This window comes from Lolium rigidum, chromosome 6, assembly GCF_022539505.1.
Source record: "Lolium rigidum isolate FL_2022 chromosome 6, APGP_CSIRO_Lrig_0.1, whole genome shotgun sequence".
NCBI classification, from domain to species: Eukaryota; Viridiplantae; Streptophyta; class Magnoliopsida; order Poales; family Poaceae; genus Lolium; species Lolium rigidum.
The window spans coordinates 276,809,998-276,837,611 of NC_061513.1; the positions used below are offsets into that span (position 1 = coordinate 276,809,998).

The following is a 27,614-nucleotide window of genomic DNA, read 5'->3' on the forward strand; positions in this document are numbered from 1 at the left end:
AAATCTAGGACATCTTTCGTGGGACGGAGAGAGTATTCAATATTCACCAAGTGACAATCAAATACTTTAGTCTGACAATCAATTCCCCATTGCTAATTGCTTTTACACCATGGGGTTTTTTTACACCACGGGGTCCAAATTGAACCATATCTGAACCCAGGCTTTCATCCTTGCTTTGCCAACTTGAGCTAACATATAGCTGCTATAATTGGACCCCCAAACAGTATATGCATCATTTCAAGAAATCAACTCACGGGCCGATTAATGGGCAAACAAACATTGCTCATGGCATGGCAGCCATGACTCCAAATCAGCCCTAGTTGTAGCCCTTGTTCATCTGAATTATTTCCATTTCATTTCTATTTCTTTACAATTTTCAAATCAATTTTAATTTCAATTTCAATTTCTTTCAATTTCAATTTCAATTACTATTTCTTTCTTTCTATTTCAAATTAATTACACATTTCAATTACTATTTTCTTACACATTTTAATTTCAACAACTAAAACTAATACACAAATAAAAAAAGGAGTTCTTACCGTGTGTTGCAGGGAAGATGGCCGGGCAGCGGGAGGAGGAGGCCGGCCAGGGAGCTTGGTGGGCGGGGGCGCGAGGAGGAGGCCGGCCAGGGGACTGCGGGTTGGGCGCGAGGACGAGGAGGAGAGCGGCGTGCGGCTGCCGGCGGCGGCGCGCGGCTGCTGGCGGCGGCACGAGGTAAAGGGGAGCTCGGGAGAGGTGGAGGTGGCGGCGAGGAGGTGCTTGCAGAGGTGGAGGGAGAGCAGAGGAGGGCGGCGGGCGGCGGGGAGGTGGTTGCCGGCGGCGGGGAGCGTGGCGGCGGGCGGGGGGAGGAGCAGAGATGGGTGGCGGCGGGCTCAGGCGCGCGGGGGAGAAGGGTCTGGCTCGGGCTCGGGCGCGTGGTCCGGCTCGACCAACCCTAAACGTGCCTGTGCCCATAGCCTATGCCGAGGGCCAAGGCTATGCCGACGGCAGCCCTCGGCATAGCCCCCTTTTTTTCTTTTTTCAATTTATTTTTTATTTTCTTTTTTCAATTTATTTTTTATTTTCTTTTTTCAATTTATTTTTTATTTTTTATTTAAATTCCTCGACATGCTCGAGCGGGTGCTCGCGCGCCTCCCGCCCGCCAGCTTCTTCCGCCTCCGCGGCGTGTCCCGGCGCTGGCGCGACGCCGCGGGGTCGCCGGCCTTCCTCGCCGCGTGCGCGCGCGTCCCCGCCTGCGACCCCTGGTTCCTCATGCTGTCCGACTCCGACCGACAGGACGCGCGCCCCGGCCACGCCGTCGCGTTCGACGCCGGCGAGGGGTCCTGGGCGCGCTGCCGCGGTCCCCCGGGCCCGGTGCCCGTGGCCGCCGCGGGCGGGCTCGTGCTCTACCGCGCGCCCGACACCGTCGCCAACCCGCTCACCGGCGCCTCCCGCGCGCTCCCGCCCCCGCCGCCGGCCCCACTCCAGGCCGTCGCCATGTACGGCTCGCCCTACCGCGTCGTCCTCATCCTCGGCAAGCTCACGGACCTCTCCATGTCCGCGTTCGACCCCTCCACCAACTCCTGGTCCGTCCCAGTCCCGCTCTCTCGCAAGCCAGACCCAGACTCACCCGCCGATGCCAACACGCCAGCCCCGCGCGGCAACAACGACGACAACGACGTAGACGCCGACGCCGACGAAGACGACGGCACGGTCTTCTTCCTGACCAAGTCCGGCACCGTAATGTCCTCAACCACGCAGCGGAGCCCATCACAGGAGCACTCCTGCGCCGTGACATGCCACCCAAACAGCTCCAAGTTTCTCTCCGGTTCACCTACGAGGGAGTTCCCCCCTATACATGCAGAATCTGCCCAAGTGTAGGAACCCCCTGTCTGAGAAGCCGGACACACCTGGGGGGGGTAGCCTTGGATATAAAACCATCTCAAATCAATTTTGTGCATGCCATGTGGACACACACAAGTTCTGGGGCCATTCCCTAGATCCGACGCTCGATTTCCGACGAAACCCTAGTTCTGTTGACCGCGCGGTCTACCCCTTTGACTGCATCCCACCGGGGGTCCCCCGTGGGCATATGCCTCCATTTGAGCTTGGTTAGGTCATAGGTACATGTGGAAACAAGGATCATCCCATATGATATCAAGTTTCTCTCCGGTTCAACTCCGAGGAGTTCCCCCTATACATGCATAATCCGCCTAAGTGTAGGAACCCCTGTCCGAGAAGCCGGACACACCGGGGGTAGCCTTGGATATAAAACCATCTCAAATCACTTTTGTGCATTCCATGTGGACACACACAAGTTCTGGGGCCATTCCCTAGATCCGACGCTAGATTTCCGACGAAACCCTAGTTACGTTGACCGCGCGGTCTACCCCTTTGACTCGCATCCCATCGGGGTCCCCGGTGGGCATATGCCTCCATTTGAGCTTGGTTAGGTCATAGGTACATGTGGAAACAAAAATCATCCCATATGATATCAAGTTTCTCTCCGGTTCACGTACGAGGGAGTTCCCCCTATACATGCAGAATCTGCCTAAGTGTAGGAACCCCCTGTCCGAGAAGCCGGACACACCAGGGGGTAGCCTTGGATATAAAACCATCTAAAATCAATTTTGTGCATGCCATGTGGACACACACAAGTTCTGGGGCCATTCCCTAGATCCGACGCTCGATTTCCGACGAAACCCTAGTTCTGTTGACCGCGCGGTCTACCCCTTTGACTGCATCCCACCGGGGGTCCCCCGGTGGGCATATGCCTCCATTTGAGCTTGGTTAGGTCATAGGTACATGTGGAAACAAGGATCATCCCATATGATATCAAGTTTCTCTCCGGTTCAACTCCGAGGAGTTCCCCCTATACATGCATAATCCGCCTAAGTGTAGGAACCCCCTGTCCGAGAAGCCGGACACACACGGGGGGTAGCCTTGGATATAAAACCGTCTCAAATCACTTTTGTGCATTCCATGTGGACACACACAAGTTTTGGGGCCATTCCCTAGATCCGACGCTAGATTTCCGACGAAACCCTAGTTCTGTTGACCGCGCGGTCTACCCCTTTGACTGCATCCCATCGGGGGTCCCCCGGTGGGCATATTCCTCCATTTGAGCTTGGTTAGGTCATAGGTACATGTGGAAACAAAAATCATCCCATATGATATCATGTTTCTCTCCGGTTCACGTACGAGGAGTTCCCCCTATACATGCGAGAATGCTGCCCAAGTGTAGGAACCCCCTGTCCAGAAGCCGGACACACCTGGGGGGTAGCCTTGGATATAAAACCATCTCAAATCAATTTTGTGCATGCCATGTGGACACACACAAGTTTTGGGGCCATTCCCTAGATCCGACGCTCGATTTCCGACGAAACCCTAGTTCTGTTGACCGCGCGGTCTACCCCTTTGACTGCATCCCACCGGGGGTCCCCCGGTGGGCATATCCCTTCATTTGAGCTTGGTTAGGTCATAGGTACATGTGGAAACAAGGATCATCCCATATGATATCAAGTTTCTCTCCGGTTCAACTCCGGGGGAGTTCCCCCCTATACATGCATAATCTGCCTAAGTGTAGGAACCCCCTGTCCAGAAGCCGGACACACACTGGGGGTAGCCTTGGATATAAAACCATCTCAAATCACTTTTGTGCATTCCATGTGGACACACACAAGTTCTGGGGCCATTCCCTAGATCTGACGCTAGATTTCCGACGAAACCCTAGTTACGTTGACCGCACGGTCTACCCCTTTGATCTGCATCCCATCGGGGGTCCCCGGTGGGCATATGCCTCCATTTGAGCTTGGTTAGGTCATAGGTACATGTGGAAACAAAAATCATCCCATATGATATCAAGTTTCTCTCCGGTTCACGTACGAGGAGTTCCCCCTATACATGCGGGAATGCGCCCAAGTGTAGGAACCCCCTGTCCGAGAAGCCGGACACACCTGGGGGGGGTAGCCTTGGATATAAAACCATCTCAAATCAATTTTGTGCATGCCATGTGGACACACACAAGTTCTGGGGCCATTCCCTAGATCCGACGCTCGATTTCCGACGAAATCCTAGTTCTGTTGACCGCGCGATCTACCCCTTTGACTGCATCCCACCGGGGGTCCCCCGGTGGGCATATGCCTCCATTTGAGCTTGGTTAGGTCATAGGTACATGTGGAAACAAGGATCATCCCATATGATATCAAGTTTCTCTCCGGTTCAACTCCGAGGAGTTCCCCTATACATGCATAATCCGCCTAAGTGTAGGAACCCCCTGTCCAGAAGCCGGACACACCTGGGGGGGTAGCCTTGGATATAAAACCATCTCAAATCACTTTTGTGCATTCCATGTGGACACACACAAGTTCTGGGGCCATTCCCTAGATCCGACGCTAGATTTCCGTCGAAACCCTAGTTCTATTGACCGCGCGGTCTACCCCTTTGACTGCATCCCATCGGGGGTCCCCCGGTGGGCATATGCCTCCATTTGAGCTTGGTTAGGTCATAGGTACATGTGGAAACAAAAATCATCCCATATGATATCAAGTTTCTCTCCGGTTCACGTACGAGGAGTTCCCCCTATACATGCAGAATCTGCCCAAGTGTAGGAACCCCCTGTCCGAGAAGCCGGACACACCTGGGGGGTAGCCTTGGATATAAAACCATCTCAAATCAATTTTGTGCATGCCATGTGGACACACACAAGTTCTGGGGCCATTCCCTAGATCCGACGCTCGATTTCCGACGAAACCCTAGTTCCGTTGACCGCGCGGTCTACCCCTTTGATCGCATCCCATCGGGGTCCCCGGTGGGCATATGCCTCCATTTGAGCTTGGTTAGGTCATAGGTACATGTGGAAACAAGGATCATCCCATATGATCTCAAGTTTCTCTCCGGTTCAACTCCGAGGGAGTTCCCCCTATACATGCATAATCCGCCTAAGTGTAGGAACCCCTCGTCCGAGAAGCCGGACACACACGGGGGGTAGCCTTGGATATAAAACCATCTCAAATCACTTTTGTGCATTCCATGTGGACACACACAAGTTCTGGGGCCATTCCCTAGATCCGACGCTCGATTTCCGACGAAACCCTAGTTACGTTGACCGCGCGGTCTACCCCTTTGATCGCATCCCATCGGGGTCCCCCGGTGGGCATATGCCTCCATTTGAGCTTGGTTAGGTCATAGGTACATGTGGAAACAAGGATCATCCCATATGATATCAAGTTTCTCTCCGGTTCAACGTACGAGGGAGTTCCCCCTATACATGCATAATCGCCTAAGTGTAGGAACCCCCTGTCCAGAAGCCGGACACACCGGGGGGTAGCCTTTGATATAAAACCATCTCAAATCAATTTTGTGCATTCCATGTGGACACACACAAGTTTTGGGGCCATTCCCTAGATCCGACGCTAGATTTCCGACGAAACCCTAGTTACGTTGACCGCGCGGTCTACCCCTTTGATCTGCATCCCATCGGGGTCCCCGGTGGGCATATGCCTCCATTTGAGCTTGGTTAGGTCATAGGTACATGTGGAAACAAAAATCATCCCATATGATATCAAGTTTCTCTCCGGTTCACGTACGAGGGAGTTCCCCCTATACATGCAGAATCCGCCCAAGTGTAGGAACCCCCTGTCCGAGAAGCCGGGACACACCTGGGGGGTAGCCTTGGATATAAAACCATCTCAAATCAATTTTGTGCATGCCATGTGGACACACACAAGTTTTGGGGCCATTCCCTAGATCCGACGCTCGATTTCGACGAAACCCTAGTTACGTTGACCGCGCGGTCTACCCCTTTGATCTGCATCCCATCGGGGTCCCCGGTGGGCATATGCCTCCATTTGAGCTTGGTTAGGTCATAGGTACATGTGGAAACAAGGATCATCCCATATGATATCAAGTTTCTCTCCGGTTCAACTCCGAGGGAGTTCCCCTATACATGCATAATCTGCCTAAGTGTAGGAACCCCCTGTCCGAGAAGCCGGACACACCTGGGGGTAGCCTTGGATATAAAACCATCTCAAATCACTTTTGTGCATTCCATGTGGACACACACAAGTTTTGGGGCCATTCCCTAGATCCGACGCTCGATTTACGACGAAACCCTAGTTACGTTGACCGCGCGGTCTACCCCTTTGATCTGCATCCCATCGGGGGTCCCCGGTGGGCATATGCCTCCATTTGAGCTTGGTTAGGTCATAGGTACATGTGGAAACAAAAATCATCCCATATGATATCAAGTTTCTCTCCGGTTCACGTACGAGGGAGTTCCCCCTATACATGCGGGAATCTGCCCAAGTGTAGTAACCCCCTGTCCGAGAAGCCGGACACACCTGGGGGGTAGCCTTGGATATAAAACCATCTCAAATAAATTTTGTGCATGCCATGTGGACACACACAAGTTTTGGGGCCATTCCCTAGATCCGACGCTCGATTTCCGACGAAACCCTAGTTCCGTTGACCGCGCGGTCTACCCCTTTGACTTGCATCCCATCGGGGGTCCCCGGTGGGCATATGCCTCCATTTGAGCTTGGTTAGGTCATAGGTACATGTGGAAACAAGGATCATCCCATATGATCTCAAGTTTCTCTCCGGTTCAACTCGAGGGAGTTCCCACTATACATGCATAATCTCGCCTAAGTGTAGGAACCCCCTGTCCGAGAAGCCGGACACACCTGGGGGGTAGCCTTGGATATAAAACCATCTCAAATCACTTTTGTGCATTCCATGTGGACACACACAAGTTCTGGGGCCATTCCCTAGATCCGACGCTAGATTTCCGACGAAACCCTAGTTACGTTGACCGCGCGGTCTACCCCTTTGATCGCATCCCATCGGGGGTCCCCGGTGGGCATATGCCTCCATTTGAGCTTGGTTAGGTCATAGGTACATGTGGAAACAAAAATCATCCCATATGATATCAAGTTTCTCTCCGGTTCACGTACGAGGGAGTTCCCCTATACATGCGGAATCCGCCTAAGTGTAGGAACCCCCTGTCAGAAGCCGGACACACTGGGGGGTAGCCTTGGATATAAAACCATCTCAAATAAATTTTGTGCATGCCATGTGGACACACACAAGTTTTGGGGCCATTCCCTAGATCCGACGCTCGATTTCCGACGAAACCCTAGTTACGTTGACCGCGCGGTCTACCCCTTTGAGTCGCATCCCATCGGGGGTCCCCGGTGGGCATATGCCTCCATTTGAGCTTGGTTAGGTCATAGGTACATGTGGAAACAAGGATCATCCCATATGATCTCAAGTTTCTCTCCGGTTCAACTCGAGGAGTTCCCCTATACATGCGGAATGCTGCCCAAGTGTAGGAACCCCCTGTCCGAGAAGCCGGACACACCAGGGGGTAGCCTTGGATATAAAACCATCTCAAATCAATTTTGTGCATGCCATGTGGACACACACAAGTTCTGGGGCCATTCCCTAGATCCGACGCTCGATTTCTGACGAAACCCTAGTTTTGTTGACCGCGCGGTCTACCCCTTTGACTGCATCCCATCGGGGGTCCCCCGGTGGGCATATGCCTCCATTTGAGCTTGGTTAGGTCATAGGTACATGTGGAAACAAGGATCATCCCATATGATATCAAGTTTCTCTCCGGTTCAACTCCGAGGGAGTTCCCACTATACATGCATAATCCGCCTAAGTGTAGGAACCCCCGTCCAGAAGCCGGACACACCGGGGGTAGCCTTGGATATAAAACCATCTCAAATCACTTTTGTGCATTCCATGTGGACACACACAAGTTCTGGGGCCATTCCCTAGATCCGACGCTCGATTTACGACGAAACCCTAGTTACGTTGACCGCGCGGTCTACCCCTTTGGCTGCATCCCATCGGGGGTCCCCCGGTGGGCATATGCCTCCATTTGAGCTTGGTTAGGTCATAGGTACATGTGGAAACAAAAATCATCCCATATGATATCAAGTTTCTCTCCGGTTCACGTACGAGGGAGTTCACCTATACATGCGAGAATACTGCCCAAGTGTAGGAACCCCTGTCCGAGAAGCCGGACACACACGGGGAGTAGCCTTGGATATAAAACCATCTCAAATCAATTTTGTGCATGCCATGTGGACACACACAAGTTCTGGGGCCATTCCCTAGATCCGACGCTCGATTTACGACGAAACCCTAGTTACGTTGACCGCGCGGTCTACCCCTTTGATTGCATCCCATCGGGGGTCCCCGGTGGGCATATGCCTCCATTTGAGCTTGGTTAGGTCATAGGTACATGTGGAAACAAAAATCATCCCATATGATATCAAGTTTCTCTCCGGTTCACGTACGAGGGAGTTCCACCTATACATGCGAGAATGCGCCTAAGTGTAGGAACCCCCTGTCCGAGAAGCCGGACACACCTGGGGAGTAGCCTTGGATATAAAACCATCTCAAATCAATTTTGTGCATGCCATGTGGACACACACAAGTTTTGGGGCCATTCCCTAGATCCGACGCTCGATTTCGACGAAACCCTAGTTACGTTGACCGCGCGGTCTACCCCTTTGATTGCATCCCATCGGGGTCCCCGGTGGGCATATGCCTCCATTTGAGCTTGGTTAGGTCATAGGTACATGTGGAAACAAGGATCATCCCATATGATCTCAAGTTTCTCTCCGGTTCAACTCCGAGGGAGTTCCCACTATACATGCGGAATGCGCCCAAGTGTAGGAACCCCTGTCCGGAAGCCGGACACACCAGGGGGTAGCCTTGGATATAAAACCATCTCAAATCAATTTTGTGCATGCCATGTGGACACACACAAGTTTTGGGGCCATTCCCTAGATCCGACGCTCGATTTACGACGAAACCCTAGTTACGGTGACCGCGCGGTCTACCCCTTTGAGCGCATCCCATGGGGGTCCCCCGGTGGGCATATGCCTCCATTTGAGCTTGGTTAGGTCATAGGTACATGTGGAAACAAGGATCATCCCATATGATCTCAAGTTTCTCTCCGGTTCAACTTCGAGGGAGTTCCCCCCTATACATGCAGAATCTGCCTAAGTGTAGGAACCCCATGTCAGAAGCCGGACACACACGGGGGGTAGCCTTGGATATAAAACCATCTCAAATCACTTTTGTGCATTCCATGTGGACACACACAAGTTTTGGGGCCATTCCCTAGATCCGATGCTCGATTTCCGACGAAACCCTAGTTACGTTGACCGCGCGGTCTACCCCTTTGTCGCATCCCATCGGGGTCCCCGGTGGGCATATGCCTCCATTTGAGCTTGGTTAGGTCATAGGTACATGTGGAAACAAGGATCATCCCATATGATCTCAAGTTTCTCTCCGGTTCAACTCAGAGGAGTTCCACTATACATGCATAATGCGCCTAAGTGTAGGAACCCCCTGTCAGAAGCCGGACACACACGGGGGTAGCCTTGGATATAAAACCATCTCAAATCACTTTTGTGCATTCCATGTGGACACACACAAGTTTTGGGGCCATTCCCTAGATCCGACGCTCGATTTCAGACGAAACCCTAGTTACGTTGACCGCGCGGTCTACCCCTTTGATTGCATCCCATCGGGGGTCCCCGGTGGGCATATGCCTCCATTTGAGCTTGGTTAGGTCATAGGTACATGTGGAAACAAAGATCATCCCATATGATATCAAGTTTCTCTCCGGTTCAACGTACGAGGGAGTTCCCCTATACATGCGAGAATCCGCCCAAGTGTAGGAACCCCCTGTCCAGAAGCGGGACACACCTGAGGGGTAGCCTTGGATATAAAACCATCTCAAATCAATTTTGTGCATGCCATGTGGACACACACAAGTTTTGGGGCCATTCCCTAGATCCGACGCTCGATTTACGACGAAACCCTAGTTACGTTGACCGCGCGGTCTACCCCTTTGGCTGCATCCCATCGGGGTCCCCGGTGGGCATATGCCTCCATTTGAGCTTGGTTAGGTCATAGGTACATGTGGAAACAAGGATCATCCCATATGATATCAAGTTTCTCTCCGGTTCAACTACGAGGAGTTCCCCTATACATGCAGAATACGCCCAAGTGTAGGAACCCCCTGTCCAGAAGCCGGACACACACGGGGGTAGCCTTGGATATAAAACCATCTCAAATCACTTTTGTGCATTCCATGTGGACACACACAAGTTTTGGGGCCATTCCCTAGATCCGACGCTCGATTTACGACGAAACCCTAGTTACGTTGACCGCGCGGTCTACCCCTTTGATCGCATCCCATCGGGGTCCCCGGTGGGCATATGCCTCCATTTGAGCTTGGTTAGGTCATAGGTACATGTGGAAACAAAAATCATCCCATATGATATCAAGTTTCTCTCCGGTTCACGTACGAGGGAGTTCCCCTATACATGCGGGAATCCGCCCAAGTGTAGGAACCCCCGTCCAGAAGCCGGACACACACTGGGGGTAGCCTTGGATATAAAACCATCTCAAATCAATTTTGTGCATGCCATGTGGACACACACAAGTTTTGGGGCCATTCCCTAGATCCGACGCTCGATTTCACGACGAAACCCTAGTTACGTTGACCGCGCGGTCTACCCCTTTGATTGCATCCCATCGGGGTCCCCGGTGGGCATATGCCTCCATTTGAGCTTGGTTAGGTCATAGGTACATGTGGAAACAAGGATCATCCCATATGATCTCAAGTTTCTCTCCGGTTCAACTCCGAGGGAGTTCCCCCCTATACATGCATAATCTGCCTAAGTGTAGGAAATCGTCAACGCCGGGTACATCCAAGGTTAGCCAAACCTTACATCACACTTGTACATGTATGTTAGGGGCAGAAGCAAGTTTTCCAACAATTCTGACGGTCCGGTGATCTGTTTCTTGGGAAACCCTAGGGCGGGACCCCTAGGGTTAGGGTTTTACCAAGTGATCTGTTAGGGTTATAGTTAGGGTTAGCAATGTATGTGGAAACCCTAGGGTTAGGGTTAGAGTTAGGGTTAGGGTTAGGGTTATAGTTAGCAATGTATGTGGAAACCCTAGGGCTAGGGTTAGGGTTAGGGCTAGAGTTAGGGTTACGGTTAGGGTTAGAGTTAGGGTTAGAGTTAGGGTTACAGTTAGGGTTAGGGTTAGGGTTCGGGAAACCGTAGGGCGGGACCCCTAGGGTTAGGGTTTTACCAAGTGATCTGTTAGGGTTATAGTTAGGGTTAGCAATGTATGTGGAAACCCTAGGGTTAGGGTTAGAGTTAGGGTTAGGGTTAGGATTAGAGTTAGCAATGTATGTGGAAACCCTAGGGCTAGGGTTAGGGTTAGGGCTAGAGTTAGGGTTACGGTTAGGGTTAGAGTTAGGGTTAGAGTTAGGGTTACAGTTAGGGTTAGGGTTAGGGTTCGTTTTTTACCATATGTACATCGATAGCAAATGTTGGGCCTAGTGGCTCCGGTTGTCCCGTCTGCGAAGAGCGTCACCCATGGGACCTACATATGCCATCTACGAATTCTTAAAAAATAGAACCATTTTTTACATAATTCATACTAGTAAATAAATAATAGAAACATATTATAAAGTAATATGAGAGAGGGAAAAAAATAAAAAATAAAAAATCCTATATGCCGAGGGTGGCCGTCGGCATAGGGTGCCCATGCCCTATGCCGAGGGTGGCCGTCGGCGTCCGACCGACGCCGTGAGCGTGCGACGACGGCGCGGGTTGGGCTGCAGGCGATGCCGGTGCTACGCCGAGGGCCAAGGTGACGCCGACGGCTGCCCTCGGCGTAGCCTCCTCTACGCCGACGGTATTCGTACGCCGACGGTCGGCTTCCTGAGCTGCCCCGGCGAGGCCGTACGCCGACGGCCCCGATAAAAAGCCGTCGGCGTAGATTTTGGCCGTCGGCGTCTTCTCCCATTCCTGTAGTGTATATTCATGACTGAACATGCTTTTGCAGATTCATCTTTGAAGAAGTCTGAAGCGGAGGAAACGGGAAGAAAATGAGCAGCACCAAGACGTCGTGGCCGGAGGTGATGGGTTGGCCGGCTGCGCAGGCCGTGTCGCAGATTGCCACGGACAGGCCCGACGTGGCGATCGAGGTGCTCCCGTCCGGCACCAGCGTGACTCCGGGGTTCAGCAGCGAGCGCGTCCGCGTCTTCTTCGATGGGACTGGCAGCGTCGCGGCGACGCCAGTGGTTGGTTAGACACTGGAGCCACCGTCGTGGTGCGACTCGACGTCACCGGTCGGCCGATTAAGCGAGTCGCTAAAGGAGGTGTTTGATTTTATTTTCGTTTCGTGAGGGGAGATACGCACTTGGTTTGAAGTTTTGAACGCAGCTCTTCATACATACTTCAATATCAAAATAATGCATGTTTAGTGGAGCAAAAATTTCACTGATACCTCATTCTGTCGGAGCTAATAGCATAAACCACCACTTTGCAAATTTACCGCATGCCACCATTTTACGTTTGCGGAAAAAACAACACCACATTTTACCAGGATTTTATAGAATGCGGTACACCAACCACGTTCTAGAGAAACTTTAACCGCTTTTGGTCTACAAGGGAACGTCACCAAAACTATCTCCCTTGCTACATTACTGCTAGATAGATCTGGGCAACCGAGTTGCGTTAGTTATAATTTTTTGTTTTCTGCTACGAATTCCTAACAGTTGTGCGCTGGTTCTTTTGGGCATTAGCACGGAGATTTTCCGTATGTCTACTACAATAAACTCTACTACGATAAGTTTTTCTTGGCTCCGATGATGGAGGAGCAAGGATGGCGTCGTGTCTTGGGTCACGCTAGTGTCTGTAATCTTCGCTAGGTGGTCCAATGTACTATTCGATGATTATTAAAAGATCGGTAAAATTTTCACAAAAAGTATACAACAAATAAAATTAATGTAAAAATAATATTATAAGCAAAATGCAAAAAATGTAAGAGCATCTCCAGCCGTCTCCCCGAAGATGCTCCCGGCAGCTTTTTTTTACATCCGGACGGCGTTATTCGGCCCAACCATGCCCCCGGCTCCTCGTTTCTTCCCCGGATTTGGCCTTTCATCCATCCGGAGAGTCCAGGCCATTCCCGGCTTCCCGAGGCCCGGTCGGGGATTCCGGACAAAACAAAAGCGCGCGAAACGTCGAGCGGGCCCGTGTTGTCGGCGACAGAACTGGTAGTTCCCTCCATTAATTTCGTTTTTCCTCAAAAATGCGCCGCGTAGAACCATTTTCCCTGCCGAATTTCGGAGGAGCTACCGCCATTCTCCCCCACAGTTGCAGCTCCTCCTCTTCTCCACAGTCTTCTTCTCCACCTGAAAGGCCTTGGATAGTACATCATCTGAGATCATGGGCTTTGATCCAAATACGGCGTTGACGATGGTAATTTCCCCTGGATTATAGCTGCTAAGTGCAGCAATTGCTACTGCTGGCTTGTAGGGATTGGGGTTAAACTGAAGTGGATGAGTCCTTTTGGGAAGACAAACACATTACCCTTGCTGAGCACCTTGGAGAGGTGCTTGTTGTCAGTGTTGGATGTGATGAGGCCAACGTAGAGTGTACCCTCAAGCATTGTGAGGATCTCAGTTATACGAGGGTGGGTGTGTGTGGCGAGTTCCGCCTAGGGGTGCATAGTTTCTAGGGAGATGCCAAGGGTGTTGAGGCCAGGAAGCTTTATGACATTGATCAAGGTCACGTTGGAGCCGACCTTGCTAAAAAAATTTGAGAACACACCCTGAAAGGTGTATTAATTATATAGAAGATGGGGTAAAGAAGCCCGGCAACGCCGCGAGCGGCAAGGTTATGCTATCAACTGTTGATATATATGTATAAGTGGATTGCCTAGCCATTTTCATCAGTTCGGACTTTTGGTTACGTTGGCTAGTGCAAGAAGCTTGACATGGTATCAGAGCTCAGGGTCTCAAGTTCGAGTCCTGGATTTCGAAATATTTCCCCACCCCTGCTGCGTATACGATCATTTATACGTGTGATATTCTTCTTTTCACGTGTTGATCTTCTTTTCTCTTCTTTTCTCCCGGCAACTCCACTTCTCCACCTGCTCCTTGCTAATCTTGGTATCCCTCGGCATGTCAAGTCTGGCTGCCACGAAGAAGTGCTCGGCTGTCACAACCTTTTGGTCTTTGCAGACGAATCCATCAAGAAAAATAACATGAGATTGATATGGTTGACAGAATTAAGGATTGGAATATGAGCTGATGCAAGAATTAATTAACTCCATACCACGCGAGCTATTGTCTACGACACAGAAGTCTTGAAGAGGACTAGGATCGGAGGCTACAGCTTGGCATTAGACAAGTGCGAGAATAGCAGTGATGAGAAGGAAGCATGAGGAGGACGCCATTTTCCTGTTCGAGAAATCGATGTTGGCTTCTCTTAGCTTGGTGTGCTTAGTATCTTTGCAAGTACTGTCTGATTATCTATGTTGGGAGCAGGCAGGGATAGTTGCTGCAGCGACTAATTGTTGCTGACCGAGTACACAATCGTGCCAATTAAAATCCTAATGTGGATTGAAATGGTCCCTTGCTTTGCATATCAGCAGCCAATTTGTTGTAACTAACGTGTCTTCAGAACGCGGTTAAACTGGCTGGCTGGTTCTCCTCATGCATGCCTTAATTAATTAGACATCCAATCCAAGCTACTGCATGTAGAGGTCAATGTCGATGGCAACAGGCCAACAGTGACTTATTCAATGGTAAGAAATGTTCATCAACTAGCTAGCCTCATCCGTACATCATGCATGACATTGACAGAGCATTACACAAAATAACTTTTAAGTAGTTCACTTTCACAGACAAAGGCGTGTAATCCATACATCATGAAGTATCACATCGGAACAAAACTTTTCATGACCAGGCCAGGTTATTTATCTTACCTAGTACACATATTGAATGAAATGATACGAAAGAAACCTTCTAAAGTTGATCGGTTCAAGGTAACATGCATGTATCTATTTAGTCAACGCACTGAACCTGCTCGAGTAAATTAACAACTATTTCTGTAATGGATTGTATGCATGAACTTTGTGTGTTGATGCATTTGTGGTGTTGTTGATGTGTTTGGTGATGCTATATATGTTTTAATGTCTATTGAACTATGTGCTATTGTCACGTGGGGCAAGCAATACAGTTGTTGCTATAATTGTATTAATATTAGGAGAGGCAGAGGAGGCTATACAAGCACGGGAGGTGGGGTGGGGGTATATAGTAGAAGGGGCTGTGAACAGCTAGGCAAGAGAGGAGAGGCACGCCGAAAGGGCATTGCCAAGGGTAAGAGAGATCCTTTGTGAGAGCAGAGAATATTATCTCTTAAGGCTAATAAGCCACGAAACTAAGCTAGATAAGCGTTCATGTCTTAGGATTTGTTACCTTCCCTTATTTGAAGTTAGGAGAGATAAGAAAATGATATGTTACTAGGTGCAGTCTTTATCGTTCCTGAAGGTCTATAGTTAATTTCAAGTCCTGCAATTATAGCATTATCTATGCATGCTTCGAGAAGTTAGAATGTTAGCTCTGATCATATTTTCGGTTTCAGCATTGTTCCCATTTGACATGCTTCTCCTTCTTGCAGGCATGGACAAATACGATATTGTTTGCTTTGAGTTGCTTCAAATTGGTGTTGAACTTGACAAGCCGAGGTCTAACCAAGTCATCCATAGTTGGTGCCTTTCTTTGAATAAGCAAATTATCTGAATCGTTTATCATTTTAATGGTATCACGCCCTCCATTCTTCCTTTTCTTCTCTGAATTTTCCTTGCTTCTTTGCTTGTTATGTTTACTTTCCAGCAATTTTTGGTAACCATGTCTGCTATATGTAGTATTTCACACATGGCGTATTAATTGTGCTCCCATGCAAAAATAAATAAACATATGTTTATTTTTGAAATGCGTAAAATGGGCAATGTACAGTACTATAGTATGTTGATCGGTTTTTTTATGATGCGTCTACTGCAAAAAGATGATTACATAATTAGGATAAAATGTTGCATGCCATTGCCCTTCAGCTGAAATTTGAGTGTGCCTATGCTCATTTACATGTTAATATTTTTTGTTTACCTTTCCGTGCAATCATTGTGGATAGAAATAGCCATGCATACACCACTCCCACAATTTGAACCTAATTAATTGTTGGATGAGGGTTTTTATAGTGGGTTTGAGCTTATGTCCATGACAGTCGTGAAAGAAGATCTCTGTAATAATGATAATGAATCGATCAATAAATCATATATGTCGGGCATATCAAAATAAATTTGGCGGCCAGTTCGAGAGAAAATGGTGAATTAAGAGTTCCACGCATAAGTCACATGCTTACTCGATATGAATGCTATTTTATTCATCCGGTATACTTACATATTAGTAAGAGATTTATAAATAAAGAAGATAAGATCATCTCAGTGAATATACTCCATGGAGACTATACTCCATGGAAGCATCAGCACCCTGTGTGAGTGACTGCGTGTTTCATAAGTATGAACCGCGGCGGGACGATGATAAATCTGAGACTCTTTAACACCAGTAGGCACAGAGACACTGTGACACCAAGTCATCTCTTCAATCCAGTGTGGTCATCACATCGGTTGGTTCACAATTTGTCTCCTCCTTCACCCTCAGGTTCAACATCACATCTCCCTATCTACCAGCCTTAAGTTGTATCTCATAGATGCACCACTTTCTCTACTTTTGATATCATACCCACACACCCTCCAAACCCTCTGTCTCCTTATTCCACATCCACTTCAGATGCAATCCCATGGCTTCAACTTTTACCAACCGTCCTTGACCTGGTGTTTAAACCGGCATTCTTCACACGTCCTTTCCCCGTTCTGATTTGCTACATTTAGACATGCTCTTAGTATAACACCGTTATTTGATATTACTAATTAAATAAAAAATAATCAAGGTTGGTAGAACGTCACACCAATGAATGTTATGTAGCTTGATTGTAGGCTAGACACCATAGTAATTCACCGCACGATACTCACCATTCCGAACAAGTTAGATTCTCACGCTAAATTATTGGAGGTCCTAGCATGAGCTGACTTCTTGAGAAAAGAATAGAAATCAGAAAAATATTTTATTCATGTCTGAATCAAATCAATACATCAAACATATACACACAATAGCTTCTTAGTATTACATATAATAGAATTTTATGGTGAAGCACTATTGCCTTGGTGCAACATTTGAATCAGTTGTGGTTGTCAGCCCAGAACTGAGCTTGGAGCCAGTCCACGGTCTTCTTTTCCACCTGAAAGGCCTTGGCGAGTACATCATCGGAGATCATAGGCTTTGATCCAAATACAGCATTTGCAATGGTAATGGCCCCCGGGTTCTGGCTGCTTAGTGCAGCAATTGCGATCGCCGGCTTGTAGGGATTTGGGTTAAACTGGAAGTGGATGAGTCCTTGCGGGAAGACAAACACATCACCCTTGTTGAGCACCTTGGAAAAGAGTTTGTTATCAGTGTTGGATGTGACAAAGCCGACATAGAGTGTACCCTCAAGCACAGTGAGGATCTCAGTTGCACGAGGGTGGGTGTGTGGTGGGTTCTCTCCTAGGGGCGCATAGTCAATACGTGCTAGGGAGATGCCAAGGGTGTTGAGGCCAGGAAGCTTCATGACATTGATCAAGGTCACGTTGGAGCCGACCTTGCTAATCTTGGTATCCCTCGGCATATCGAGTTTGGCTGCCATGAAGAAGTCCTCCGCTGTCACAACCTTTGGGTCCTTGCAGACGAATCCATTAACTAGCACTACATCAAGAGAATTAACATGAGATTGGCATAGTTGACGCAACTAGGAATTCATATATGAACTGATGCAAGAATTAAACTCATACCACGTGAGCTATTGTCTGCGACGCAGAAGTCTTGGAGAGGGCTAGGATCAGAGGCCATAGCCTGCCATGAGCTCGCTGCAAGAATAGCAGCGAAGAGAAGGAAGTACGAGGAGGATGACGATGCCATCTTTCTATTCGAGAAGTCGATGTTGCCTTCTCTTAGTTTTGTGTTTTCAGTATCTATGGAGTGCTAGTTGGCTGATTCTCTATGTTAGGCGCATGCAGGGATATATATAGCTCGTTCACAACGACTAAATATTGCTGACCGAGTACACAATTGTTCCAATTAAAACGCATTGTAGATTGACATGGTCTCTTGCAGAGCAGCTAGCCAATTTGTTCTAATTAACATTTCTTGAGGACACGTTGAAGTTGCTGGCCGGTTCTTCTAATACCTTAAGTATGTTATTAATTAATTAATTAAATTAAACTATCCAATTCAAGGTAGTGTATTCACAGGCCAAAGACGATGAAACGGGTGAACAATGACAAGTTCAATGGGAAGAACAATTCCTTAATTAAGTAGCTAGCTTAATCTTACGTCACGCATGACACTAACACAATGTTACACATAATCACTTTAAACTAGTTTCACAAAGACGTGCAATCCATACATCATGGTGTATCACATCAGAACAACACCTTTATGACCACGTCAGATTATCTTTCTTAGCTAGTACACATGCTGAATTAGACAGTGGTACAAAGAAACTTCCTGAAGTCGACCGATTCTATCTGGTCATACTTTTTTGTTGACTGTTTCACCAAGTCACCTACTATTTTCTGCTGCTATAAATACCTAGCCCTTCACCAAGCCAAATCACACAGCAATACTAGGAAACCATAAACACACATCTACTTTCAGGAACAACTCAAATGGGGTCCTCTTCCTATATCCTTCTCACCGCTCTTCTTGCCTTGGCTGCATGGCAGGCTATTGCTTCTGATCCGAGCCCTCTCCAGGACTTCTGCGTCGCAGACAACAACTCACGTGGTATGTATTCTCAACACTGGGTGAAGATCAACTAAATTTTAGTACTCATACCGATAGTTCCATATAGGGTAATTTCACAAAAAAATGTAAGTAAAATTGTTGTTAGGATTCTAACTCTGCTGATGCTAATACCACCTCTATTATGCAGTTCTTGTTAATGGATTTATCTGTAAAGACCCAAAGGATGTGAAGGCTGAAGACTTCTTCTTGGCAGCCAAACTAGACACGCCAAGAGACACAAAAATGAACAAGGTTGGCTCTAATGTCACCTTGATCAATGTAATGAGGATTCCCGGCCTGAACACACTGGGCATCTCATTGGCTCGCATCGACTATGCACCTTTAGGTGAGAACCCACCGCACACTCACCCGCGTGCCACTGAGATCCTCACCGTGCTTGAAGGGACCCTTTATGTTGGATTTGTCACATCCAACCCAGAAAACAAGTTCTTGTCGAAGGTGCTCAACAAGGGTGATGTGTTTGTATTCCCAGAAGGACTCATCCACTTCCAGTTCAACCCGAATCCCTATAAACCGGCGGTAGCAATTGCTGCACTTAGCAGCCAAAACCCTGGAGCTAACACCATTGCCAACGCTGTATTCGGATCAAAGCCTTTGATCTCAGATGATGTTCTCGCCAAGGCCTTCCGGGTGGACAAGAAGACTGTTGACCTGGCTTCAAGCTCAGTTTTGGGCAGATAACCATAATTAATTAAGCATTGTATTGACTCTTTGGAAAGCAGTATCAAATAGTTTGATATTACATTTGTTTGTTCAATTTTATTAGCTTGCAAATAATATACCATGTACAGGTGAACTATGTTGTCCAATATTGTACACTGCAAATGGAATACTCCAAATATGTTAGGTATTTATTTAAGTTGTAATGTATGTCAGTCCATAGCTTGGTTTGCCCTATCTGATGGTAGTGACATCCCATTCCATCGTAGAAATCGAGGAACCCACGACAATAATTGAAAGTAGTCGTCCCTCTCCCACCTTGGTCACTGCTGCGGTGTTTTCCCTACCTTCGTCCTCAGTGTGTAGCTTGCATCTTTCCTCTTCGACACAGAGATGGCCACCACACATCTCAAAAAAGAGGTGGCCACCACATGCCCCCAGCACGAAGGTTCCTGGAAGCCACCATTGATGACTACATTCCTGACACCAAGGTTGCAAACCACCTGTTCATGCAAGCTCGACGAGCTAAAGGCAGGATGAGCTCTCAATGTTTTTCTTCCTATAAGATGAAATTATAAAATTAGAACAAAAATTCTCCCTGCCATTTCCATTTAGACGAAATTTAAATGCATATATGCTCATCTATCTGCTGCTGCTATTTTTTCTGTTAACCAAGAGCAGCCTTCTTTTCCTTTGATGTTCACCAAAAGCAGCCTTCTTTTCTTTTCTTTCTATATGTGGATCTCACAGCGAGCGTATTTGGTATTTTGATATTCACCAGAGCAGCCCTGCTCGTCGAGGCGCCCACAGTGACCATGGCCGGAACCGCAGTGAGTTGAGAATTGAAACACCGCCTGCAGATGTTGTTACTCTGGTATATACGTACTAGTACTCAGCCACTGAAGCCAGCACGTCAAAGCGATTTAGGTACGGGGGGCGGCGAAGCAACAATGGAGCAAAAAAATCGCCTCCTAAAACTACCTTACAAGTTTATATCGACCTATCATTTTTAGTTTTGCCGAAAATGATTTTGAGACTTTATACCATAGTTAACAACGGTGAACAAATTTATATAAACATCATGTATCATATGGCATGAAATAATTTTCCACAAAATATTTTCTATGAAAAGTTTAAGATATGCTAATGCAACAACATACAAAATCAAACAAGGTATTCTATAATCAATTTTGCGAGTGCGACTGCTTTCATAGGCCCCCAAGCCAACAATTGCATAAACGTACTATTATGCACGTGCTCCTTTCGCCGGCGCTAACGGGTCGGGTAGGTTAGCCCCCGAAGATCCGAATCGATTATACCCGTGTACTCGTTGAAGGGGTATACGGTATACCCTTGTACTCGTTGAAAGGGTATACAATGTATGTACATTTCGGTGTATGTACGTGTCGGTGTATACGTCCGATGGATCGATGTGGTGGTCGTCGTCGGTTGTCACTTTCCATTCTCACGTACCTTGATCAGCTCGTCGCAGCCTCCAGCCCGGCCATCTCCGATCTAGATCTGCTCCGGTGAATACTGCTTGTCCACCGATCGCGGCAAGGATCCGACATCCAACCTTGGCCCGACTCCACCATGTAGGTATCATCAATAAAGTAGCATGGAACATAAGAAATTATCGATACGTTGGAGACGTATCAGCATCCCCAAGCTTAGTTCTGCTCGTCCCGAGCAGGTAAAACGATAACAAAGATAATTTCCGAAGTGACATGCCATCATAAACTTGATCATATTGTAAACATATGTAATGAATGCAGCGATCAAAACAATGGTAATGACACGACTAAACAAGTGAATCATAAAACAAAGACTTTTCATGAATAGTACTTCAAGACAAGCATAAATAAGTCTTGCATAAGAGTTAACTCATAAAGCAATAAATCAAAGTAAAGGTATTGAAGCAACACAAAGGAAGATTAAGTTTCAGCGGTTGCTTTCAACTTATAACATGTATATCTCATGGATAGTGTCAATATAAAGTAATATAACAAGTGCAATATGCAAGTATGTAGGAATCAATGCACAGTTCACACAAGTGTTTGCTTCTTGGGATGGAGAGAAATAGGTGAACTGACTCAACATAAAGGTAAAAGAATGGTCCTTCAAAGAGGAAAGCATCGATTGCTATATTTGTGCTAGAGCTTTTATTTTGAAAACATGAAACAATTTTGTCAACGGTAGTAATAAAGCATATGAGTTATGTAAATTATATCTTACAAGTTGCAAGCCTCATGCATAGTATACTAATAGTGTCCGCACCTCGTCCTACTTAGCTTGGACTACCGGATCTTTGCATGCCATGTTTCAACCAAGTGTCACAAAGGGGTACCTCCATGCCGCCTGTACAAAGGTCTAAGGAGAAAGCTCGCATTTTGGATTTCTCGCTTTTGATTATTCTCAACTTAGACATCCATACCGGGACAACATGGACAACAGATAATGGACTCCTCTTAAATGCATAAGCATGTAGCAACAATTATTATTCTCATATGAGATTGAGGATATATGTCCAAAACTGAAACTTCAACCATGATTCATGGCTTTAGTTAGCGGCCCAATGTTCTTCTCTAACAATTTTGCATGCTCCAATCACTAAAATGATAGATCCTTCAGACAAGACGGACATGCGTAGCAACTCACATGATATTCAACAATAGTTGATGGCGTTCCCCAGAAGCATGGTTATCGCACAACAAGCAACTTAATAAAAGATAAAGTGCATAAGTACATATTCAATACTACGATAGTTTTTAAGGCTATTTTGTCCCATGAGCTATATATTGCAAAGGTGAATGATGGAATTTTAAAGGTAGCACTCAAGCAATTTACTTTGGAATGGCGGAGAAATACCATGTAGTAGGTAGGTATGGTGGACACAAATGGCATAGTGGTTGGCTCAAGGATTTTGGATGCATGAGAAGTATTCCCTCTCGATACAAGGTTTAGGCTAGCAAGGTTATTTGAAGCAAACTCAAGGATGAACCGGTGCAGCAAAACTCACATAAAAGACATATTGTAAACATTATAAGACTCTACACCGTCTTCCTTGTTGTTCAAACTCAATACTAGAAATTATCTAGACCTTAGAGAGACCAAATATGCAAACCAAATTTTAGCAAGCTCTATGTATTTCTTCATTAATGGGTGCAAAGTATATGATGCAAGAGCTTAAACATGAGCACAACAATTGCCAAGTATCACATTATCCAAGACATTTTACCAATTACTACATGTAGCATTTTCCAATTCCAACCATATAACAATTTAACGAAGAGGAAACTTCGCCATGAATATTATGAGCTAAGAACACATGTGTTCATACGAACCAGCGGAGCGTGTCTCTCTCCCACACAAGGATGAACTTATTCAGAGAATGAAAATAACAAAACAAAAATAAAAGCACACACAGACGCTCCAAGTAAAGTACATAAGATGTGACCGAATAAAAATATAGTTTCAGGGGAGGAACCTGATGATGTTGTCGATGAAGAAGGGGATGCCTTGGGCATCCCCAAGCTTAGACGCTTGAGTCTTCTTAAAATATGCAGGGGTGAACCACGGGGGCATCCCCAAGCTTAGAGCTTTCACTCCTCTTGATCATAGTATATCATTCTCCTCTCTTGACCCTTGAAAACTTCCTTCACACCAAACTTCAAGCAAACTCATTAGAGGGTTAGTGCACAATTAATAATTCACACATTCAGAGGTGACACAAACATTCTTTACACTTCTGGACATTGCATAAAGCTACTGGACATTCATGGATCAAAGAAATTCATTCAATATAGCAAATATGGCAATGCGAAATAAAAGGCAGAATCTGTCAAAAACAGAACAGTCCGTAAAGACGAATTTTAAAATGGCACCAGACTTGCTCAAACGGAAAAACTCAAAACTAATGAAAGTTGCGTACATATCTGAGGAACACGCACGTAAATTGGCATATTTTTCTGAGTTACCTACAGAGAAAACAGCCCAGATTCGTGACAGATAGAAATCTGTTTCTGCGCAGAAATCCAAATCTAGTATCAACCTTCGATTAGAGGCTTCACTTGGCACAACAAATCACAAAACTAAGATAAGGAGAGGTTGCTACAGTAGTAAACAACTTCCAAGACACAAATATAAAATAAAGTACTGTAGCAAAATAACACATGGGTTATCTCCCAAGAAGTTCTTTCTTTATAGCCATTAAGATGGGCTCAGCAATTTTAATGATGCACTCGCAAGAAATAGTATTTGAAGCAAAAGAGAGCATCAAGAAGCAAATTCAAAACACATTTAAGTCTAACATGCTTCCTATGCATAGGAATCTTGTAAATAAACAAGTTCATGAAGAGCAAAGTAACAAGCATAGGAAGATAAAACAAGTGTAGCTTCAAAAATTTCAGCACATAGAGAGGTGTTTTAGTAACATGAAAATTTTTACAACCATATTTTCCTCTCTCATAATAACTTTCAGTAGCAACATGAGCAAACTCAACAATATAACTATCGCATAAAGCATTCTTATCATGAGTCTCATGCATAAAATAATTACTACTCCCAACATAAGCATAGTCATTCTTATTAATTGTAGTGGGAGCAAATTCAACAAAGTAGCTATCAAATATAGGAGGTATATTGTAATCATAATCAAATTTATCCTCCATAACAGGTGGTAACAAAAGACTACTATCATTATAATCATCATAAATGGGAGGCAAAGTATCATCAAAGTAAATTTTCTCCTCAATGCTTGGGGGACTAAAAATATCATGCTCATCAAAGCCAGCTTCCCCAAGCTTAGAATTTTCCATAGCATTAGCAACAATAGTGTTCAAAGCATTCATATTAATATGTTCCATGGGTTTTTTAATTTTCGCATCAAACCATCCATGTCTTAAATCAGGAAATAGAATAAAAAGGTCATTGTTGTCCATTATGCCTCACTAGTGTAAACAAGAAACCAAATGTCGCAATTGCAGAGTCTAAAGGAAATAGCTTCGAGCACACACACAGTGGCGCCAGAAAAGTACTGTTACCTGGAACCGAAGTATGAGTGCCTTTTACCTTTCCTCCCCGGCAACGGCGCCAGAAAAGTGCTTGATGTCTACGGGTGCTTCTATTCTTGTAGACAGTGTTGGGCCTCCAAGAGCGAGAGGTTTGTAGAACAGCAACAAGTTTCCCTTAAGTGGATTACCCAAGGTTTATCGAACTCAGGGAGGAAGAGGTCAAAGATATCCCTCTCAAGCAACCCTGCAACCACAAAGCAAGAAGTCTCTTGTGTCCCCAACACACCTAATAGGTGCACTAGTTCGGCGAAGAGATAGTGAAATACAGGTGGTATGAATAAGTATGAGCAGTAGTACGGCGCCAGAAAATAGCTCGCTGGCGTGCAGTTGATGGTAGTAATATTGCGGGAAGTAAACATGCAGTAGTAACGCAGCAGTAGTAACGCAGTAAAACAGTAACAAGCAGTGATAGCAGTATTTAGGAACAAGGCCTAGGGAATAGACTTTCACTAGTGGACACTCTCAACATTGATCACATAACAGAATAGATAAATGCATACTCTACACTCTTGTTGGATGATGAACACATTGCGTAGGATTACACGAACCCTCAATGCCGGAGTTAACAAGCTCCACAATAATGCTCATGTTTAAGTAACCTTATAGTGTAAGATAGATCAAAAGACTAAACCAAGTACTAACATAGCATGCACACTGTCAGCTTCATGCATATGTAGGAGGAATAGATCGCATCAATATTATCATAGCAATAGTTAACTTCGCAATCTACAAGAGATCATGATCATAGCATAAACCAAGTACTCACACGGTGCACACACTCTGTCACCATTACACACGTGGAGGAGGAATAAAACTACTTTAATAACATCACTAGAGTAGCACATAAATAATAGTGATACAAAACTCATATGAATCTCAATCATGTAAGGCAGCTCATGAGATCATTGTATTGAAGTACATAGGAGAGAGATTAACCACATAGCTACCGGTACAGCCCCGAGCCTCGATGGAGAACTACTCCCTCCTCATGGGAGCAGCAGCGGTGATGAAGATGGCGGTGGAGATGGCAGCTGTGTCGATGGAGAAGCCTTCCGGGGGCACTTCCCCGCTCCGGCAGGGTGCCGGAACAGAGACTCCTGTCCCCCAGATCTTGGCTTCGCGATGGCGGCGGCTCTGGAAGGTTTCGCGTACCGTGGCTTCCTCCTTAAGGGTTTTCGATGCAGGGGCTTTAAATAGGCGAAGAGGCGGCGCAGGAGGGTCGAAGGGGTGCCCACACCATAGGGTGGCGCGGGCCCCCCTGGCCGCGCCGGCCTGTGGTTTGGTGGGCCTGTGCCCCCTCTCTGGCGGTTCTCGTGTGTTCTGGATGCTTCCGGGCAAAATAGGAACCTGGGCGTTGATTTCGTCCGATTCCGAGAATATTTCGTTACTAGGATTTCTGAAACCAAAAACAGCAGAAAACAGGAACTGGCACTTCGGCATCTTGTTAATAGGTTAGTTCCAGAAAATGCACGAATATGACATATAATGTGCATAAAACATGTAGGTATCATCAATAAAGTAGCATGGAACATAAGAAATTATCGATACGTTGGAGACGTATCACACGCCGCCACGCTGCCCCCCTCGCTCTCGCCCGAGCAGGTGCTCTCGCAGCTCGCCGCCTCCCACGGCGAGCCCGCCGCCGCCGAGAATGCCGTGCGCTCGCTCGCCGCCAAGATCGCGCCGGGGAAAGGGAAGCAGGCCTCCGTCGCCTCCTCCACACCCGGTGGCGGTGCTGTGGCTGTCCTGCTGCGCCGGGGGCGGCGAGCGGAGGATGAGGGAGGCGCTAGCGGCCGCGCCGGAAGCGGTGGGGAAGCTGCTCGTGGTGATGCAAGGGGACGTCTCGCCGGCGATGTCCAGGATGGCCGGCGAGCTGCTGAGAGCGGTGAGGATGGAGCAGGAAAGGAACAGCATGGTCACCTCCTCCTACGACAGCCGCACCATCCATGTCATGCCTTACTGAAACCATCCACCTTGTATACTCAGTAGCATGTAAATTGGTTTTTTTGAGACTAGCAGTGTTCGTTGGTGTTAGTTACTCGGCGACCATATGTCCTTGATTTGGGAATCGGAGATGACCAGTGGAATCTCACTGTTACTCGCCGTGGGGGAATCAGAAAAATCATCTAACGGGTACACTAACACCGTTAGACACGTGTCAATCTCTCACCGCGTGCTCACGTATACACCCGGTCACCAGGCTTCATCCGCTAGCACAAATATAGCAATCGATGCTTTCCTCTTTGAAGGACCTTTCTTTTACTTTTATGTTGAGTCAGTTCACCTATCTCTCTCCACCTCAAGAAGCAAACACTTGTGTGAACTGTGCATTCATTCCTACATACTTGCATATTGCACTTGTTATATTACTTTACATTGACAATATCCATGAGATATACATGTTACAAGTTGAAAGCAACCGCTGAAACTTAATCTTCCTTTGTGTTGCTTCAATACATTTACTTTGATTTATTGCTTTATGAGTTAACTCTTATGCAAGACTTATTGATGCTTGTCTTGAAAGTACTATTCATGAAAAGTCTTTGCTTTATGATTCATTTGTTTACTCATGTCATTACCATTGTTTTTGATCGCTGCATTCATTACATATGCTTACAATAGTATGATCAAGGTTATGATGGCATGTCACTTAAGAAATTATCATTGTTATCGTTTACCTACTCGAGGACGAGTAGGAACTAAGCTTGGGGATGCTGATACGTCTCCAACGTATCGATAATTTCTTATGTTCCATGCTACTTTATTGATGATATCTACATGTTTTATGCATACTTTATGTCATATTTATGCGTTTTCCGGAACTAACCTATTAACAAGATGCCGAAGTGCCAGTTCCTGTTTTCTGCTGTTTTTGGTTTCAGAAATCCTAGTAACGAAATATTCTCGGAATTGGACGAAATCAACGCCCAGGTTCCTATTTTGCCCGGAAGCATCCAGAACACCCGAGAACCGTCAGAGAGGGGCCACGTGGGGCCCACACATGGTGGCGGCGCGGCCAAGGAGCCAGGCGCGCCGCCCTAGTGTCTGGCCCCACCAGACCCCCTCCGAGGCTCCCCTTTCGCCTATTTAAAGGTCCTGACCTA

General features: G+C 46.8%; 2 protein-coding genes and 1 pseudogene across 3 annotated transcripts; 2 read left to right on the forward strand and 1 right to left on the reverse strand.

The window, feature by feature from the left end:
• The first annotated feature begins 1,107 nt into the window (after positions 1–1,107).
• On the forward strand, positions 1,108–11,918 carry LOC124664181 (F-box only protein 13-like). The gene is made up of 2 exons (XM_047201758.1): positions 1,108–1,807; positions 11,872–11,918. The coding sequence occupies exons 1-2, from the start codon at positions 1,108–1,110 to the stop codon at positions 11,916–11,918; spliced, it is 747 nt and encodes a 248-aa protein (XP_047057714.1).
• A 5,174-nt stretch (positions 11,919–17,092) lies between these two features.
• Positions 17,093–25,177, reverse strand: LOC124661688 (germin-like protein 8-11). 2 transcript variants are annotated; one of them, XM_047199565.1, is made up of 3 exons: positions 25,166–25,177; positions 17,764–17,890; positions 17,093–17,677 (listed from the first exon to the last, which is right to left on the reverse strand). In XM_047199565.1, the coding sequence occupies exons 1-3, from the start codon at positions 25,175–25,177 to the stop codon at positions 17,115–17,117; spliced, it is 702 nt and encodes a 233-aa protein (XP_047055521.1). In that variant the 3' UTR covers positions 17,093–17,114. The 2 variants fall into 2 exon arrangements, with proteins under 2 accessions (XP_047055521.1, XP_047055522.1); XM_047199566.1 differs by lacking the exon at positions 25,166–25,177 and having other exon boundaries at positions 17,758–17,932.
• LOC124661689 lies at positions 18,341–19,469 on the forward strand (annotated as a pseudogene).
• Positions 25,178–27,614: the final 2,437 nt, after the last annotated feature.

Coding starts and splice junctions, on each gene's coding strand:
- LOC124661688 (XM_047199565.1), bottom strand. Junction 17,678..17,763: donor CGCAGACAATAGCTCACGTG/GTATGAGTTTAA, acceptor CTCTTGATGTAG/TGCTAGTTAATGGATTCGTC.
- LOC124664181 (XM_047201758.1), top strand. CDS start 1,108: ATGCTCGAGCGGGTGCTCGCGCGCCTCCCGCCCGCCAGCTTCTTCCGC. Junction 1,808..11,871: donor CAGCTCCAAGTTTCTCTCCG/GTTCACCTACGA, acceptor ATGCTTTTGCAG/ATTCATCTTTGAAGAAGTCT.